General features: G+C 48.9%; 5 protein-coding genes across 5 annotated transcripts; 3 read left to right on the top strand and 2 right to left on the bottom strand.

Annotated features, from left to right (window-relative positions):
* Positions 1-272: 272 nt before the first annotated feature.
* Positions 273-2,622, bottom strand: K444DRAFT_643848 (uncharacterized protein; the record flags this gene model as incomplete). The annotated part of the gene is made up of 4 exons (XM_024884899.1): positions 273-304; positions 356-933; positions 1,070-1,784; positions 2,391-2,622. 4 exons carry the CDS (start codon positions 2,620-2,622, stop codon positions 273-275), a joined length of 1,557 nt encoding a protein of 518 aa, XP_024736089.1.
* A 1,677-nt stretch (positions 2,623-4,299) lies between these two features.
* Positions 4,300-5,091, top strand: K444DRAFT_426740 (uncharacterized protein). The gene has a single exon (XM_024872744.1). The coding sequence runs from the start codon at positions 4,493-4,495 to the stop codon at positions 4,985-4,987; it is 495 nt and encodes a 164-aa protein (XP_024736088.1). The 5' UTR covers positions 4,300-4,492; the 3' UTR covers positions 4,988-5,091.
* Positions 5,092-6,126: 1,035 nt separating this feature from the next.
* On the bottom strand, positions 6,127-8,315 carry K444DRAFT_426637 (uncharacterized protein). Its single transcript, XM_024872743.1, has 2 exons — positions 8,149-8,315; positions 6,127-8,099 (listed from the first exon to the last, which is right to left on the bottom strand). The coding sequence occupies exons 1-2, from the start codon at positions 8,162-8,164 to the stop codon at positions 6,274-6,276; spliced, it is 1,842 nt and encodes a 613-aa protein (XP_024736087.1). The 5' UTR covers positions 8,165-8,315; the 3' UTR covers positions 6,127-6,273.
* Positions 8,316-9,219: 904 nt separating this feature from the next.
* Positions 9,220-11,340, top strand: K444DRAFT_613973 (glycosyltransferase family 76 protein). The gene is made up of 3 exons (XM_024880446.1): positions 9,220-9,889; positions 9,934-10,540; positions 10,586-11,340. Exons 1-3 carry the CDS (start codon positions 9,313-9,315, stop codon positions 10,998-11,000), a joined length of 1,599 nt encoding a protein of 532 aa, XP_024736086.1. The 5' UTR covers positions 9,220-9,312; the 3' UTR covers positions 11,001-11,340.
* A 540-nt stretch (positions 11,341-11,880) lies between these two features.
* On the top strand, positions 11,881-17,840 carry K444DRAFT_531638 (putative proteasome activator complex subunit 4; the record flags this gene model as incomplete). The annotated part of the gene is made up of 3 exons (XM_024875007.1): positions 11,881-12,332; positions 12,391-17,728; positions 17,778-17,840. The coding sequence occupies 3 exons, from the start codon at positions 11,881-11,883 to the stop codon at positions 17,838-17,840; spliced, it is 5,853 nt and encodes a 1,950-aa protein (XP_024736085.1).
* Between the last annotated feature and the right edge of the window lie 17 nt (positions 17,841-17,857).

Below are 17,857 nucleotides of genomic sequence, written 5' to 3'. Positions count from 1 at the left end.
GGAACTCCAGGAGACACTAGGCAGATTCAGGGACTTGTGGGGCGAACTACTGGGAGATAGTTTGATATCAGATGAATGATCTCGACCGGGGACGTCAGAGCGAAAGATAACGTAGGCATATACGTTCTGTTGAAATTAAGTCGTTTCTTTGTTCCTTAGCATATATAAACAGCGGCCTCGGAACATTCGGGCCCTGGACTTCAGACTCGAATCTCCAAAAGTACTTGGTACAATGAAGCTAGTGATTGCCCCAAAAGAGTTTGGAAATCCCATCAGTAAGGAATAAAATTCCAGTTCTTTTGACCTGGAACAATGTGTTAGCTTGAATGGGAAATGCAAGTGATGTGATACTAACACAGAAGCATTCCCAGATCTCCGTTCGTATTTTCATCCGCCCAGAAAGTTTCCAGGATTTCGAGCGCAAGCTTGATGTTCCGAATTTTCAGTAGTTCATAAAGCTGGTTCAATAACCGTCGAATGGCTTCTCTGTCTTCTCCTAATGCTTCACAACCCGCAGTGAACAACGGCGTTGTCAAAACGATAGCTGGTGAAAGTCCGTACGATGGGGTAATGGCACTGGCGCATTCAATGATCTTTCTCACTGAGTGCTGTATATCAGCTGCATCCCTAGAGAACCCCCGTAATTGCCATCGGACATAGATCAACGCCGTGTGCTGGTATGCTTGATTGCACAACGAATATTCCCGGATAGCTTGTGGTGTAAGCCTCTCAACCACGCCGGGATAGAAAACGGGTTCCAAATTGTTCTCCCGCTCCATGATGGTGAAGATGGTTCCTTCAAGCAGGTCTGCTTGCTCTGACGATGAAGCACCCTGGCTCACTGCTCCCACCGCCGTTCCAATCTCCCCGATCACATGTGAAAGCTCCGTCGAATATCCGTTATAATCATCCAGATAGGCTGAGACGCCATCGCTGTCTTCAGGGAAGCACCTATTCCCAAGAAATTGGAGTAAGCAGGTTTCTTTCAGGCGATTGCGGCAGTAGAAAGTTCCAGGAGCTCCGGGCATTGCTACAAAAGGTATTACTACACCGAGAAGCTGGGACTTACTATGTTCCATCTCCTGCCTCGATCATAACCGTTGTTCCACATGAGGCCAACATTGCCAAGGAATCCATGGCAGCGTACCACCGATAAAGGAGTCTCGGTCGAGCTCCTTTTCCACGTTGAGACCGGTCAATGGCATTCATCAATGCCTTGGCTCCTTTGATATGGACACGCCAAGCACTAGATTGATCACTTCCGGAATGAATTTCGCACTGGCAGAGAGTTCTGACTGTTGCAAGGAGAGCATCGCAATGCTCCATATCCGGCTTCTGGAGCCCTTGTCGAAGATGCTCGATACTCCTCGCCTTGAGACCAGCAATAAACCGAATTGGATCGGAAATCCCATTGACTTGCCCTTGAAATGCGACACTGTGCATTGCAGCCCAGGCCAAAGTTGCGTTCATCAGTGCAGGAAATCCGACGGCCATTGGAAGAATCAACTGGCAAAGCTCCTTCTGAACATGGGAACCACAACAAGTAATCCTTGACGCTTCTTCGGTGTAATGATAAAGCAATCCTGTTTCCGTTGCCGAAAGAGACGGAAACACCGGTAGTTCTTGTGGAACTGTCAGTGGAACTCCAGAAGCAGCGTACACAAATCCATCCGGAGAGTTCGCCGTCTTCCTCACACTTCCTTTTAAGCAATGCCCAAATCTCGACCGATCAAAAGTCCGTCCGCCCCATCGTAATCTTACCGAGTATTCGCACTCAGACCCAGCTTCAAAGCACCTTCGACACTGAGGCTTTTTCTCGTCACATTTTTGACGGCGACGTTTGCAGCGTGAGCAACCAGCGTAGGAGCGTTGCTTCTTGCTGCCTGGCTCAAGGCCACGCCCATCCATTGCCTGTGATGACAATGGAGTTTTTGAGGTGAAACGATTTAATGATGGAACAGAGATATGCATCCAGTACTGAGAAAGCCCCCTCCATTCCCCTCCCCCCACTTTTGATAAGACCTTATTGGATGAACGTCACATCATAGGAAGGACTTGCCGACTACGACAATGATATGCTCAAAGGGTGTTTGGAATTTAGAAGTCGCGGAATCTGAAGCCAAGACCACCTCGAGAAAGACAGGAGAAGCCGAGAATTAAATTGTTGTATTAAGTGTCTTAACCTTCATAACGAGAAAGGATCGCCATCTTATCGCCTCAAGCACACCTATTTTGCTATGTACCTTGTACACTGTACCTCCATATAACAGCACATTTCCGCTCACTTCTCCACCACTCTCAAGCTCTATTTGAGCAACGTATGGTGCCAGCATATAGCTGTCAATAACAATCCGCAAACTTCCACTCCTCACCACCCAGTGCTTGCTCACACTCCTCATCAATCAACTCCACAAGGCCCCTCCCACAATTCTCCTCAATCTCTTGGCCATCTTTGCCAATCAGCACGGCTTGATTATCATTAAGGGCATTCTTTAAGTGACCGATACGATGGAAGCGCGTAGCGCAGATGACCAACCACCGAACTTTGAAGGCACCGGCTGTGTCCCAATTGATTGCTTTTTGCCACTCGGGAACTTGGACTGATCCTGGGAGGGACTCCATTCTCGCCTTTGAGGAATTAAGGTTCAGTAGCAATATTTCACTGGCAGGGGAGAGGAGGGGACTTACGTAGCCTTGAAATGCGCGGCTTTTGTTGATTGAGAAGACGAGGATGACGTTCCTACATGTTTCGAAAGCTTCTTTGAAGACGCTACCGTTTTGAACTTGTGTAGTCCATATAGACTGAAGGTTTAGTAGAGCGTGAGGAGTGGCCAAGGGAGATAGAGGACTTACATCTTGTATGCAATTCAAGACGTTCTCCTCGTTGAAGGACTTAACTATGAAATAACGAGTGTCTGTATAAAAGTCAACAGGTAAAAAAATCAAGAGAAGATCACTTGACAAGAAACAAAATCACAAAAGTGGGCCAAAATCGGAAATTCACATCTCATGACATCGTATTAATAATCGAACAAAGAAGGTTCTCCGATCCAGTAATGGCCAGGTATGTAGTACTACTCAAACGAAGTCCAACATCGGTGTGAAAATGATCTGACAAGGGGAGCGTAATCACGGACCTCCTTTGCCACCTCTATCAAAGCCCTTTGAATCCTTGTATGGTCTACCGTTTGCAATCCTCGAACCGAAATTGGGCTCGTACTTCGCATCCAGATCCTGGGGGAGACGGTCATATGGATCACGGGCTCTTCCACGACCACGACCTCGAAAGTTGGCATCATAGCCGCGACCTCTGTAAGCTCCTCGATTCTCGTGGGAACGATCGTCACGGTAAGGGGGATCTTCGTCATAAGGGCGAGATCGAGCAGATGGTCTGCTTTCGTAAGCTCGACGGCCAGGAGACATCTCGCGTTCTCGGCTGCGACCTCTGACAGCGTATCTATCATCTCGAAGGTCGATGGATGAACGGCGCGCAGTTTCGAAACCACTGGAACGGGGACGGTAGTCATCATCGTCTTCCTTGTTTCGCAGACGGCGGAAATCCGGGTCGTGTTCTTCCTTGACTCTCTGGTTGTAAGGTCGATCATCGATGCGAGCAACTTTTCCCCCGAAAGGTTCATCCCGTGGGTCTTGGACATCGCTATAAGGACGCTTGTTAGAAACCACTCGATCACGTTGAGTGTCTATCGTAGAGTTTCCTGCTGACGTCAATGGAGGCTCGGCTCTGCCCCCTACTTGTACTTTGTTAGGAATCGGCGGTGGTAACATGGATGGAGCTGGTGTTTGGCCTCCAATTGCAACTGGAAGACCTCCACGTTCTTCGGCTTCCATTTCTGCAAGGAGCTTGTCTCTTTGTGCATCTAATGCCGCAATTGCTCTTCTTCGGTTGAGAATTTTGTTTCTGTACGGCGCATTGTGGTATCCAGTAATAACTAACCATTCTCTCAGGTCGTCGTCATGAGGTAATAAGTCATTGAGCATGGGAGGTTTTTGTTCTCGCTCTCGAGTTTGTCTGTTGTAATCTTCTCGCGGCGACTCGGCAATCAGCTCAGCTCTGCGATATTCTTCGTCCCGAGAATCTCGGCGCATATATGTTCTCTTGTCCGGTTCAGGATATTGCTTTCTTTCACTTTTGTAGTCTGGCTGATATCGCTGATCTGACCGCGCATCAAAGGAATCACGCCTATCATCTCGAATTCGTGGTGGAAGTTGAGCTTTTGGGTTGGTTGGCGGCGGTCGACGCGGCGGAGAATCGTCTCTTGGACCACGATTGTATGTCGGGTTGGGAGCTTGATCATCCCGAGGATTGCGAGATGGCTGTTCATCACCTTTGCTTTTCTTTGGGTCGATTGGTGTTTCCTTTGGCTTCGGAGGCTGTATCGATTTTGTAGGTGCATCTTCACGTATTTCGCCTTCAGAAGCCTCCGAGACAGATCCATTGCTATGATGCCTGCTGCCAAGAGCCTTGCCGTTGATGATAGGGCCCAGCTGCTTTCCATGTTGGGCTGGCGTTGTAACCTTCGTAGGGCTTCCTAACGAAGGTGCTTGCGACTTCGCGGTGGAATCTGGCTGTTTCGGAGTTCGCTGGTTGTCAGAAATGCTCGGAGTGTTGGGAGTCTTTTCCTGCTTTACACTTGCATTCGCAGCTGGCTTTGATTCCGAATATTGCGAGATCAAATCGTTGACGTTCAGCTCCTGCTCCTGCTTTTCTGCACCTATGGGTATCTTTGGGGATCCACGCAACAAGCTTGAATTTTCAACGCGAACTGCGGGTTTGGTCGCTAGTCCTGTTGTGCCAGCGGGTGGAGTAGACGAGCCACCTCGTCCTTCCCGTCCCTTCAGAAGTTGGGCCTTCAGTTCTGCGGCCCTGGCGTTTATCTGCGTAACAGGTCGAGGGGGTGCTGGGTTAGCTTTTATGGGCTGGTTGAAGGGCGAAGGGGAGAACTGGCACACACAGAAATGTCAGTAAGATGTTGTAATGTGTCAAGTATGTCAAATGTTTGAAATACTTCTCAGGAACAATGAATCTCTCGCCGTTGCAGGGCCTGCGAGAACGAGGTCGGGCTCCCCGACACATACCTGGGGATTTGCATTGATGAACTGATTTTGCATGAAAGCTCCTTCGTTGTAGAGGCCAACTTCAGGTTGGAAATCATTGTTCATGAAGCCTTCTCCATTGCTATCTTCATATGGCAGCATATTTCGCTGAGTTGGGAAGTACTGTCCACCTGCCAGACCTTGGCCAGGGGGAGCTCCAAAAGGAGAGGGCGGGAAGTTTTCTTGGTTGTTGAAGCCATTCGGGAACTGGCCATTACCGCCAAATCCATTATTTTGCCACATGTTGGTGGCTTCCGCTGGATGTGGTCGACGACGATTGATCTGCTCCGAGGGAGACGATCCGGCGTTGGGGGTACTTGATGTGCTTGAAAACCATCTGCACACGCAGTTGCATTGTCCTCTTGCCGGCAAGGAGGGTTCTGAAGCTCCAGAACTGCGTGCTGTAGTAGAATCTGCACTCTATCCAAACATAATCTATGGAGAGGTCGAATTTGGTTGTTGATGGGAGGAAGAGATTTTTAGGTGTGACGGAGGTCTCGTTCATTGATGATTTTACGCGAAGCGAGCTTGACCTTAGCGCGTCTTGGGCCTGAAAGGTGAACGAAAAAGGAAACATTTAGCAAGGCAACTATTGGAATTTTACTTCACTTTATGTGGGTGTGAATTTTTTTTCTGGCGATGTTGATAGTTGGGATGATGCCGTTTGCGTGGATGTCAGAGCTAGCTTAGCACTTTCGTCTGGATAATTTAAACCACACACGTGGGAGCCTGGGCCCTTGGAAGCAAGGATTCCCAGAGCTCCAACCTGTTTTGGAGCCACCTATCTATTTTTGATAGCTGGAAACAAGCTTGGGGGCGCCCTGTAATGATCCTCATGTGTTCTGTACCATAAAGCGTCTTCATCTTGTCACGAGGCGAGGAGACAAATTTGATCGGTGAAATGAATTGCTTCTTTCCATCACTGCCACCAGCTAAAACCGGTTCCAAAGATAACTACTATCTTTACATTACAATAGGTCCCATAACTCCTATGTGGGTTAACTCAATACCCAGCCCCCCAGTATTCCTTTACCTAGGCGATTTCTCGTAATTTCCCATCCACAAAACAAAATCCAAGCCCTCCGAAGGGAGGATTTCAAAGGCTGTACAGTATGAATAAGACGTAGTGATACAAGCCAGGCGGTTTCCTCCCCGACTCTAGTTGCTGGGTGATGTGGAGTTTGTTCTCCTGAACAGATTGATGATGGTCTTCCACCGTCCAACTTTGGGGGGCTTTTCAAGCGAATCCGGAGTCGTCTGCCCATTCGTGATTGACATGCTGTTCCTCCCAGGTTGCTCATAAGTATAGCTATTTTGCAACGCACTGGTTGGGATGTAGGCAGACTGTACGCGCCTTTGCGGCTTCGTCGGAGTATCAGGGCTGGCTGTTGACGAACCAGGAAGAACAAGACTGCCAGGCGGCGTTGAGACAGGGTTTGAAAAAGTGCCATTGGAGTTCTCGGTGGCGGCACGGATTGGGGGGCCCATCATGCTTTCTCCCTCACTATCGGAAGCTACGGTGCTTGGAGCGTTGCCAGCTCGACGTGCTGCCGCACGTTGCATGAAGGCGGTACCAGCCGATACAGCTCTTTTTGGTCCGTTCGATCGCTCCTGCTGAGGTGATTCCCCATTCACAGAGCTGGCTTTGCAAGATTGTCGCCTGATTCTACCACCGAGACCAAAAGTGCTGTGGCTAGATTCAGGAGTACTTGCGCACGTGGCCACTGGGCTGGGGCGGCTGGCGTCAGGAGTCAATGACATTGATCTGACCCTGGCCCCTGGTGTTGTTGGTTGTATTGCTGTTGCGGTCGAGGCAGAATTGTATTTGAAGTAGGGTGACCAACCCTCGCGCAAGGCCACCCAAACACTTGTAATCTGAATCAAAGTCTTCATATTCTCATCAACGGCGTGCGTAGTCCGCTCTGATGGAGGTTCGCCATCCATGAAAGGTTGATCCGGCTCTCCGGGAAAGGCCCGTGGTGATGTAGGAGGATGTTTGCCGGCAGATGAGGAGACAGACGTATAATAATCTGGTATATCCAGCTTGTTCTGCGTGAGGGACGATAGAATCGGATGGCGTCGTGTATTTGGATCTAGGATGCTGAACGTGAACTTGAGTTCACTGTTACCGGTAGCGGGATCTACTGCATCGGTGTTCCTGGGCTTCGGGCTTCTCCTAACCCAACGAGCGGTCGTCTCGTTCCCATGCTCATCGATAGTGACGAATTCATATAATCCATTTGGTAAAGGGGTAGCCATCCATACAGACCCATCGCTGAGCACTATTTCCGCCTTCCCATAAGAACCCCCAGAATCTTTCCGGGCCTGGCAGATCACAGCAATTAAATCTCTGTTCACCAGTCCGTCCTCATCAGAATCACTTCCCTCACTTATACCATCATCGACTGCATCGTACTCTTCACTCTTCACAACCATCACATCATGACGTCCAAGCTCCGCCTTGCCTTTGAACATACGTGGAAACTTTTTTGTTAACCGTGGAACGACAACAGTAGAAGGGAGGACATCCAGGGCAGGTTTCGGTCTGCAATCTGCCGACAGCTTTTGTAATTGAAGTAATAGTTTGGGCCGGATTTGTAACAGCTTCTGTTTTTGGGTCAAGGTAGGAGCTGGATGGGCAATTGAATACGTCGTGCTTGATCGTGTCGAACGTCTTCGCCGTCTTCCACCACTAACAGTAACTTCACTGGTCTCAGAGTTCGCCAAAGACCTGCCATCTTCGCTCATAGTATCCGTTTCGGGTTGTTGGAATCGTACAACAGGCTCGCTGGTGCGTGGTATTATATCTGACAGTGGTCTCGCAGCTCGATTGAGGATGGGTCGAGGAATCTCATAAGTGGTACTCTTGCGAGGTAAAGGTGTTGAAAACGCTGCTCTTGTCAACGGTGATCGTCTTGGAATAGAATTGCGTCGATTGTCAACTGTTGGAGGATTTGAATACTCGTGGCGGTGCATACCAGCACCTGGATATTATTAGCCTCGGTCTTTCTACAATCAAGAGTTGAACTTTACCTGAGTGAAGGAACATCTTGGCTGTTCAAAGAACGGAAGTGACGCCCCAGACTTTGGGGCGCCTTCCATTCAGAGCGGATGCGCGGTTAAGTTATCAAATTTGAAGGTAAGTTGAAGAGCGCAGGAAGTTGGGTGCATTGGAGCAAACAGAGCGGAGACTCGGTGCAGGGTTGAGGGGAGACTGAGGCGAGAACAGTAAGTAACTTGGGGAGCGAATGGATTCGAATTGTCAACACGATGCACACTCGATTACTCCAGACCGCTGAAGCCAACGAGAAGCTGGAGAAGAGAGAAGAGGTTCGGATGGCCGGATCGTGGTCAGACTGGAGTGAGGCTCACAGCGCGTCGAGGTGGGACCAATATATTCAGGGATGCCTTGGGAAGCAGGTATTTAGCTGGCTGCGAGTTCGTCAGCACGGGAGAATTGCACGAATCCGCGCCGCCAGGAGTGTTGAAGGGAAGCTTCATGTCTTGCTGCCTCGAAGAGCGCGAAAGAGAGGGGAGGGGGGGACCGCCGCACTCGTGGGTTCGTACGAGCGCCGAGCAGTCGGCGATTTGGAAAAGGTGCAAGGTGGACTGCTCAGGATTTAGCAAGCAGAACGCTCCACGATCCACGCTGCGGCTGGCTTGGCCTGCAGCCAAGAGGGGCAGCTTTTTCAACTCGGAATGCCGGGGCTTTCACGCGCAGCCAGCCATTGGTCCTTCTCAGAAAATGAAAAAATTCGAACAAATAAAATGCTCTTGAACACTTGATTATCCTGGATTGGCGGCCCCTGAGGATCAGCAGATATCCTCAATTTCCTCATTCTCCCTAGATTCTTCCGGGGCCGTCGGGCATAACCCTCTCCCGGTGAAGAAGCAGCCCACCCTCAGTTCAGCACAATTCGGACTCGGGATCTTGAACTCTCCGCGACTCCGCAGGCGCGTGGGTTGATTCGTAAGAACTCAAAGCTGCAGGACTAAGAATGTTTCAATTTCTGTGGGCGTAATTCGTTGATCTGGGAAAGATTCAAACAAGGATTTGAAGAGTCTAACCTGGCATTTTGGACAGCAGCTACTTGATGGAAAGAGGTTGAAACGACACGGGTCGAGGCGGGATACGCCCTTTACAGTACTGGGAAGAGTATAGGTAAGGGTAAAAGGAGGAACACGTGACCCAGAATTATGCATTCTCTCTCCTCGACTTCTCCCCTCCCCTCAAGCCAATCGGAGCAAACGCGACACGAATACGCTTCCGCTGTTCATCCAGTCTCTCGACCACACGATCCTAGCACAAAGAGAATAGTGCTCTCGCCTCACCAGTCTTCGTTTAGATTATGCAAGGTCCAAACTTGCATTGAACGCATTTTGCCAGAACTTCTTCACCGACACTTGGTCAGATTTATGTCTCTGCCGGGAAGCAGACGAGAGACCTCCCTATCGTCATCGATCATGCAAATATGGACTCGGCCCCTCGATTGCCCAATTCGGAGTCTAGTCGTTCTCTTTGCAACATGGAAGCTCCTTTTGCTACTCATCGCGGTTCTTAGTCCTGGCTCGGGTTATGATACTTCAGCCAGCCTCTTCTCTCCAAGCGCTGCTGAAGGCCGACAGCTACCACCACCTATCCAATACATTCTCGGCAAGTTGACAAGATGGGACGCTATATACTTCGTCAAAGTAGCGGATCGTGGTTATGTTTTTGAGCAGGAGTGGGCGTTCGGGTGGGGATTTACTAGCCTGATATCCTTGTGTGCTGCAGGTGAGAGATTCCTGTGGTCTTAGGGAAAACGCTGACAGGAACAGCACTTGAGAAAGCGGGAACACCCCACTATGATGACCTAGAAGGGCTCATAGCAGTTGTAATTGCTCATACTGCGCACCTGCTCTCAGTGCCTGTCCTGTTCAGGCTCACTTCAGCTGTCTTCGCTGAACCTTCTGCGTGGCTTGCCTTCACGGCAGCTTCATTGCATATTATTTCACCCGCCGGCCTTTTTCTCTCAGCTCCATATGCAGAGAGCTCTTGTGCGTTGTTGAGTTTTATAGGATGTCTTCTATTTACCAAGAGTCTTGGTGGAAATGGACCCGTGACTGCGAGTCACGACGTTCTCGTGCTGCTCTCTGGCGTGTTTTTCGGGATTGCTGCAACTTTCCGAAGCAATGGTATTCTTAATGGCCTACTATTACTTGAGGAGGCGCTCAGAACATTATGGAGCTTGAAGCATGGCGTTCGAGTTTCCTCGTTCCGTCGGCTTATAGCAACCGGTCTGGGCGGATTGTGTGTCGCTGTCGGCTTTCTACTACCACAGTATATCGCATACACTGAATACTGCGGAAACTCGGGCATAAATACGAGAACTTGGTGTAAAAGGACATTGCCAAGTATCTATACCTTCGTCCAGGACCACTACTGGTATGTCTTCAAACTTTTCGAGTTGCAAGTTGTTGACACATACAGGCGGTGTGGCTTATTCCGATACTGGACATTTTCGAATCTCCCGCTCTTCCTTCTCGCCACTCCTATGTTTGCTATCTTGGTGATCTCGGGGTTGTGGGCGTTGAAAATTCTACCAGGAGAGTCGGTACAGAATCCTAACAATTCAAAAAATGTCCACAAGAGCACTCAAGGGCCAGTGCTACAAGTCATCCGAAACCTCGCAGTCTCGCAGCTAATGCTAGTACTACTTACCTCCACAACGGCTCACGTTCAGATCATAACACGAATCTCTTCGGCGTACCCCGTTTGGTTGTGGTATGTTGCCAGCTCATGTCGGGAAGGGAAGGCATTGCTTGTTGGCAGGATTGTGAAATTTATGGTTGTATATTCTGTCATTCAAGGAGGACTATTTGCATCCTTCCTTCCTCCCGCTTGATTCATCAGAACAGCTAGCAGGATTGTACAGCAAATAGCATAAGGTCAAAAGCTAGAATATATCAGGGGTAGAGAGAAACTAGGATTGGCCTGGTTATTGGTTCGTTCCGGAACTGGAAAATGCCTCGGGATGAAATAACTTTGCACATGATTGCGAGAGAGAAAAAATCACCGAATGCCCAGGAATGTTGTGGGCATTGCCATCTGATGTTCCTTTTTGAGACGCCGCAGGCAAGAAGTGAGCACGTAAGGCAATGAGGCGACTTGCGTAGCTAGCTTGCCTAAGGAACCACCTCAGATAATGCATTAACCTTCCCTCTTTAAACCTGTGAGTAAATCAGAACAGAATTCTCGATTTCACAATGTGTTCCAAATTCACTTCAACAAATAAAAAGCAATTGTTTTGGCATAAAGAAATACTCGACATCGTCTCACGTGCCAGCTTCAGTGTTTGAAGCTGAGTAAAATTGTACAGTCAGCAAGGAGGCAAGGCTGCATCGCCGCGTTGACTTCAAAAAGCTATGCAAGGTCGATTTTGTTCAGCCGACTTCCCAGTGCCCTGCCAATTATTCAACATTTTAATGAGAACGACATCATCGCACTGTCAACACCCTTCGGGCATACACAGAACTGATTAGCGTATTGCCCTTCGCATTTGCCATCGAAAGAGTCGCGAGATAGAATCCAGAGTGCGAGCTTCTTCCACATTCGGAAGTGGCACTTCATCATTTCAGGTACTTTGCACCCGTTTCCGAGGTCATACATGGCTATTCCAATGAATCCAAAATAACCTGAGCGACATGGCAGACCAAGAGCCACCTCGCAAGAGGCTGAAAGTCTCCAGAGAGTCATCACCGACTCAAGAAGCAAAGCTTCGCAACATGGAGGAAGGCTATACGAATGGTCGCAATCATGTGCAGTTACTCCAGAACCTCCTCCAAAATGGCGGCCCGAATGACACAATATCGCGTGCAACGTCTCCCGGCCTTGGATTCAGCTCCAATGGCATAGGTTCAGAAAGGGACAAACGCTACCGGCCTCGAACCTTCCCCTACTTCCAATTACTCCCGTACGGCGTTGAAGAAGAATCGGAGAGAAATATAGCTTTGGACGAGATTTTGAAGCAACTTTACATTGCGATCAAGGCAGAGGACATACAACCAGGCGCGGTCCATTGGACTAGAGAGCTCAAGGCATGGCTTAACCTCAAATTCGAGATCACGCGGGAGCTACGAATCAAGCTTGTACATTTGTATTACATGCTTTCTCTGGCTCCTGGAATGGATTGGGTCGCTGCGGATAGATTTGAGAGCATGTTTCGCTTCTTACTGAAGTAAGCAACATCCTTTTCTTCTTATCTTTTATCTCAGAATTGAACTAACATATGAAAGGAAAAAGCACTACCTCAAGCCTGGAGATGATTTGATACTCGATTGGAGGCCTTTGTGGAAGGACCTCAAAAGCCTCGTCTTGCCAACTGAGACCGCACAACAACAAAGCGGTCGAAAACGAAGCCACAAAAACATCGCCAACATGTGCACTTTTGCAGCACAGTATTTCGATCCACGAGACAGAAAAGCTATGTTGGAGGAGCTGCTACCATATTTCAGCACGTCTGATGTCTCTGGCGCCTTCATTGTTGTTGGTGCTCTAAATATGTTGATGCCTACCCACCCAGCCTCGAGCGAACCAGATCAGTTACAACCACAAGACTACCTACCCACTTTCTTCCATCTATGGTCACTTGTAAATCGATCCAAGGCTTTCGATATGATCTTCTTTGATCTTTTCTCAAGACTCGCCCGAGACTCGTTGACTAGTGAACACGTCCAATTTTCTGAATTTGGAATCTTCACGAAAGACCAATCTGATCTTATATTTACCGCACTGTTGAGGTTGACTGAAATTCCTGTTGGGCAAGCGTCTTCGCCCTATAGTACGATGGTTGATCTTGGAGCTGGTCTTGGCATGTTCCTTGAACGAGACAAGAAAAAGGCGCCAACTGGATACTCGATCGCTCGATGGATTGTCATGTCATTATCACCATCGTGCATCGACAAGCCGGGGTCAATTCTTTCCAACTTGGAAGGCTTGATGCAATCTATCGATACCTTTTTCCACCCGTCCAACCAAGGTGCTTGGACGGATATGCTAGCACAAATCGTCTTCCATTTGGTCGACTTTTTTGTCATGCGTTGGAACCGAGAGCGGAGCGGAGAGATGGATACTCCACCAGATCGTCAGATCAACGATGAATTGAAGAAACGATTCGTACTGAGCCTGAAAGAGGTCATGTTCATGGGGCTCTTCTCCAAAAAAGCTAAACAATTGAATTACTACTTCGGCACGTTACAGGGTCTAGCTTACCTCGAACCCCATTTGATCATCCCAGGAGCTTTGCAACGATTCTATCCTTCATTGCAAGGATTGGTCGAAGTTCACCGAACTCAATCATCACTTTGTGGTTTACAGTTGACCGCCATCGTCATTTCGAAACACAAAGGCCTGCGATGTCATATCACAGCACTCCTAGCACTGGCGTTACCCGGAATCGATGCCAATGATTTGTCGAAGACGCTACACACCTTGAATTTCATACAATCTGTCGCCTACTGCGTACCTTTTGTTGATCTTACCAAGGATCACCACGAAATCCACGACTCCTCACTTGCAATACAATGGGTGCAAGGCGAGATGGAACGTATGGAGCGGGAAGGTCCAAACGTTGAGATAGACTATCGAACAGAGTTGAGTGATGAGGATGAGGCCAACATTGTGCGTTCGTCCACAGCAGGCTTCGGAGAGTTCGTCTTGTCTTTGCTCGGCAAGGTCTTCACGCTCCTTGAAAATCTTCCCGAGCTTTCTCGAGTACGGTCCGGGTCACCAGAAGAGAGCGTTATCAACACTTTACCAGCGGCGCTGACACCTCTCTTTGCGTCCCTTTCACCTGAGATTTTTGACATGGCGTTGGAGAAGGTCGCTGCTTTTGTCAGCGGCCATGTGGTTCACCAGGCCCGAGATGCGATGGCTTTCATTTGCAACTCGTTGTGCAAAGCCAATCCTGAAAAGACTTTAAAGATCTTTGTCCCCATGCTCATTGTTGGCATTCGAAATGAGATCGACTACAACGAGGCTGCGTCCGACAGGAGCAGTGGAAGTGATGTCTTACCTCGAGATCGTGCCTTGGTCTGGCATATCAGCATGTTAAGCATGATCATAGTCCACGTTGGGGACAGTCTTATGCCATACAAGAAAGAGTTGTTCGATATTGCACTGTACATGCAAGAGAAGTGCCGAGGCATCCCGACGATTCATGTATCGAATTACATCCATCACTTGCTTCTCAATCTTACCTTGATATATCCCGTCGACGGTGCCTTGTACGAGCCGGACGTTCTCAAGAGAGGTTTAGATGTTGATGATTGGGGCAAGACCATCAAGCCCACTGAGCTGACCATCAACTGGCACAAGCCCTCGACTGAAGAGATCGAGTTCGCAGTGGAATTATTTGAATCTCAAGTCAATACTGCAACCGTAAGACTCGGTAATCTCATCAGCGACAATCCGTCTGTTAGTAGGAAGGGGAAGAATAAGGAGTGGTCGGACGAAGTTTCCAGGAATCTGTCGCAGTTGAGACTCATCATCTCGGGTATCGCGACTCTTTTCGATCCCAAGAAAGCTTCTGGACAGTCAGATAAGGGTGAAGACGCTGATGGTGACGCTATCATGAATGGCGACGATGCTTTAGACGAGGAAAATCCACTCGCCGAAGCAGCGGAAGACGAGGAAACCAGACCTCAATTCCACTATCGTGCAGGATATCTCCTTGAGAAGAACAGTTCAACATATGAACATATTCATAGTCTACGGGAAGATATTGGTCTGCTTTTGTCAAAGATTCACGATTTTCTAAGTGCCCACCAGGAGGATGACGTGGCTTGCTTCACGGCTCTCTACCAAACATACCGGACTTGGATCACGGACGTTGGCAACGAGAGATCTGCCCACATGCTTGAACGTGTCAGCAAGCTCTACGATGCTGATATTCGAGCCTTTAAAATTAGTGGGTTGCGGAAGATATATCCAAGGCCACTCTTGGTCAAGCGAGCATCGATATATCACTTCCAACGTGCAAAACACAACTCATCAGCCCGCCACAAGTCTGAGCTGGACAAGAAGCTGCTCTTGGAGTTAGCTGCATCCTCTGTGTCCTTGTATACCGAAGTGCGCATCAATGCACAAGCTGCTCTCGAGTCTGCACTAAAGAGTCTTATTGGTGGTCGTCCTCTCGTCATTCGACCACTCTTGAGCACGTTCAGACAGGCCTTGGAGACGAACGATTATGACCGCATTAAAGGTGCCTTGTATACATTGCTATATGGCAGTCTTACAAAGACGATTTCCAAGGATTGGCGCTTCGCTCCGGAAATGATTGAACTTTATATCAAGACCGCTTCTGTGGACAAGCCATCAATCCAGAAGGTTAGCAATAATGCGTTATACGGAGGGCTCATGGAGTTCGGCAAGTCTTTGGAGCACTTCATCGTCATCGATCAAGTCTTGGTTGATGTCTTCGAGCCTAAAGATGATTATAGCCCAAAAATCACGTCTAGACATGAGTTTATCGTGGAGCGAAGACGCAAGGTTGAAGAGAAGAAGGCGTCATTGGCCTTAAGCCTTGTGGAAACCTCGAAGAATTCCCACTGGAAGATCGCAGGTCGATGCACCATCTTCATCCTTAATGCCGGCCTTCGAATTCAGACTCTCGCACCCCCCCCTCTTGTCGAGTTAGCTGTCAAGGGATCCATCGATGATCACCCAGGACTTCGAGGCAGTTATGCTGAGTCGTTCATTCGAATCTTCTCCCATATCGAGACTCGAGCTGTCTACAGTCATAGTCTTGAGAAATTTGTTCGCGAAGAGGAAAATCCGGTTAACAGAATTGAGGTCACGGTTCCAACCGATAATCCACATTGGACCGAAGAGTTCCTGCAAGGGTTCTCGAAGCCAGAGCTTCCAGAATATTTTGTCGAACGTGACTTTCCTGGATGGCTCGTGTGGGGCAAGAAGTTCAGGGCAACCCGCGCCCGGCCTCTCGAATTCACCGATTACGACGAGCTGGAGAACTCGGTCAGGAAGCAGATGGGAAGCTTGTTGACACGAGAATGGTACGAGAAGTTCTTCGGGTACATGAAGCAAGAGCCTCGCGATTCGTCATCAGATCGGTTCAGAGTGCACAATGTCGCTCTGCTGATTCATACTCTCGACCTCACCCTCAGCGGCATGACAGCTGCCACCTTCGAAGATATCAAGGAATTGATTAAAGCCACTTTTGAGGATGGCACTGACAAGCATCAGCATCGTGCTACATCAGAGATTATCGCCGCACTTCTTGTCTGCGGCTTCGAACGACCGGTCGAAATCCGCAATAAGATCTGGGCATATGCTGTGCCAATCATGTTAGACGTCTTTGCTGACGGGCTGACACCAGAGAACCTCACATATTGGATGACTTGTCTGCATATGATCATCGGAGGAAAAGATCCGAGACAGTGTCGAGAAATCTTTGAGAGACTCGAGTCATTCCGTTTGGATATGTCTTCGAATGCAGCATTCAAGGAAAGCTCCAAAGTCCAACTTTTGGAGTTTGCAATCCAAGATGCTGGCTGGCATTTCCGCGCCGAAAAGCCAATCCTTGAGGACTTCTTGGCACATATCGATCACCCGTACAAAGCTGTTCGAGAAGCCATTGGAAGAACGCTTGCTGCAATCTATCGTACACGATACTACGAGGCCTTTAAGGACGTTTCGACGCTGTTGGAAGAAAACAAAGCCTCTTCATCAATTGGTATCAAGCCATACGAACCATCGGAAGATTTTTCCGCCAGTCTCAAGGATGTCTTCAATCGTCTCGAGGTTTGGCGCGGAGAACGTAGTCCTGGCCAGCAAACACCGTCTTCTTACACCTCGGGAAGCAAGACTGTGCTCTTGTGGCTGGATACTACCCTCCAATCTTACGAGTGTACTCAGCTTCTGGACTTTTTCCCAGACGTCTTTATGGAGCAACTCCTTCATATGATGGATGTAAAGGAAGACCCAGAACTTCAGCGTCTCGCCTACCTCGTCTACCGCCACCTGCCCAATATTCCATTCCGCGCTGGAGAAGATGGCGAATTCATTGCTGCACTCATTCGCATTGGCAAGGTGTCTACATCTTGGCATCAGCGTCTGCGAACACTGATCAACATGCAAGTCATTTACTTCCGCCGCATCTTCCTTATCAAGCCCGAGCAACAAGAGGCTCTGTTTGCAGCTGTCGCAGATATGCTTGAGGATACTCAGCACGAAGTCCGCTCGGGGGCTGCTACAACTCTATCTGGCATGATCCGCTGCTCTCCCGTCGCTCTCCGGAACAACATCTTGTCTGACCTCAAACTCAAGTTTACCAAATCTTTGATGAAGAATCCGATGCCGAAGAAACAACCTGGAACAAGCACACCCATCAATAACAACCAGCAAGTCGTCCGCCGCCATGCCGCAGTGTTGGGTCTCGGTGCTCTAGTCACCGCATTCCCATACGTGACACCACCGCCGGAATGGATGCCTGAGATCCTGGCTCTACTGGCCTCTCGAGCTGCCCACGATGCAGGTGCCATTGGGAAGACAGTCAAGACCATCTTGGCGGATTTCAAGAAAACGAGACAGGATACTTGGATTACTGATCAGAAGGTTCGTTGCCCCTATTATCTCTAGGCCATATCTTTGCTAACTGAACTAGTATTTCACACCAGAACAACTAGAGGACTTGGAAGGCGTGTTATGGAAATCCTATTTTGCGTAATTGTCGTTCGTGCACTC

The sequence above is a fragment of the Hyaloscypha bicolor genome, assembly GCF_002865645.1.
Source record: "Hyaloscypha bicolor E unplaced genomic scaffold K444scaffold_87, whole genome shotgun sequence".
Classification (NCBI taxonomy): Eukaryota; Fungi; Ascomycota; class Leotiomycetes; order Helotiales; family Hyaloscyphaceae; genus Hyaloscypha; species Hyaloscypha bicolor.
The sequence above is the reverse complement of the archived record's forward strand: the minus strand, read 5'-3'. Positions and strand labels throughout refer to the sequence as shown.

Bases quoted from the DNA above. Each gene is read 5' to 3' on its own strand.
- K444DRAFT_426740 (XM_024872744.1), top strand. From the start codon at position 4,493: ATGATAGGGCCCAGCTGCTTTCCATGTTGGGCTGGCGTTGTAACCTTC.
- K444DRAFT_613973 (XM_024880446.1), top strand. From the start codon at position 9,313: ATGCATTCTCTCTCCTCGACTTCTCCCCTCCCCTCAAGCCAATCGGAG. The intron at 9,890-9,933 runs GTGAGAGATTCC...TGACAGGAACAG, and splicing joins GATATCCTTGTGTGCTGCAG to CACTTGAGAAAGCGGGAACA. The intron at 10,541-10,585 runs GTATGTCTTCAA...TGACACATACAG, and splicing joins TTCGTCCAGGACCACTACTG to GCGGTGTGGCTTATTCCGAT.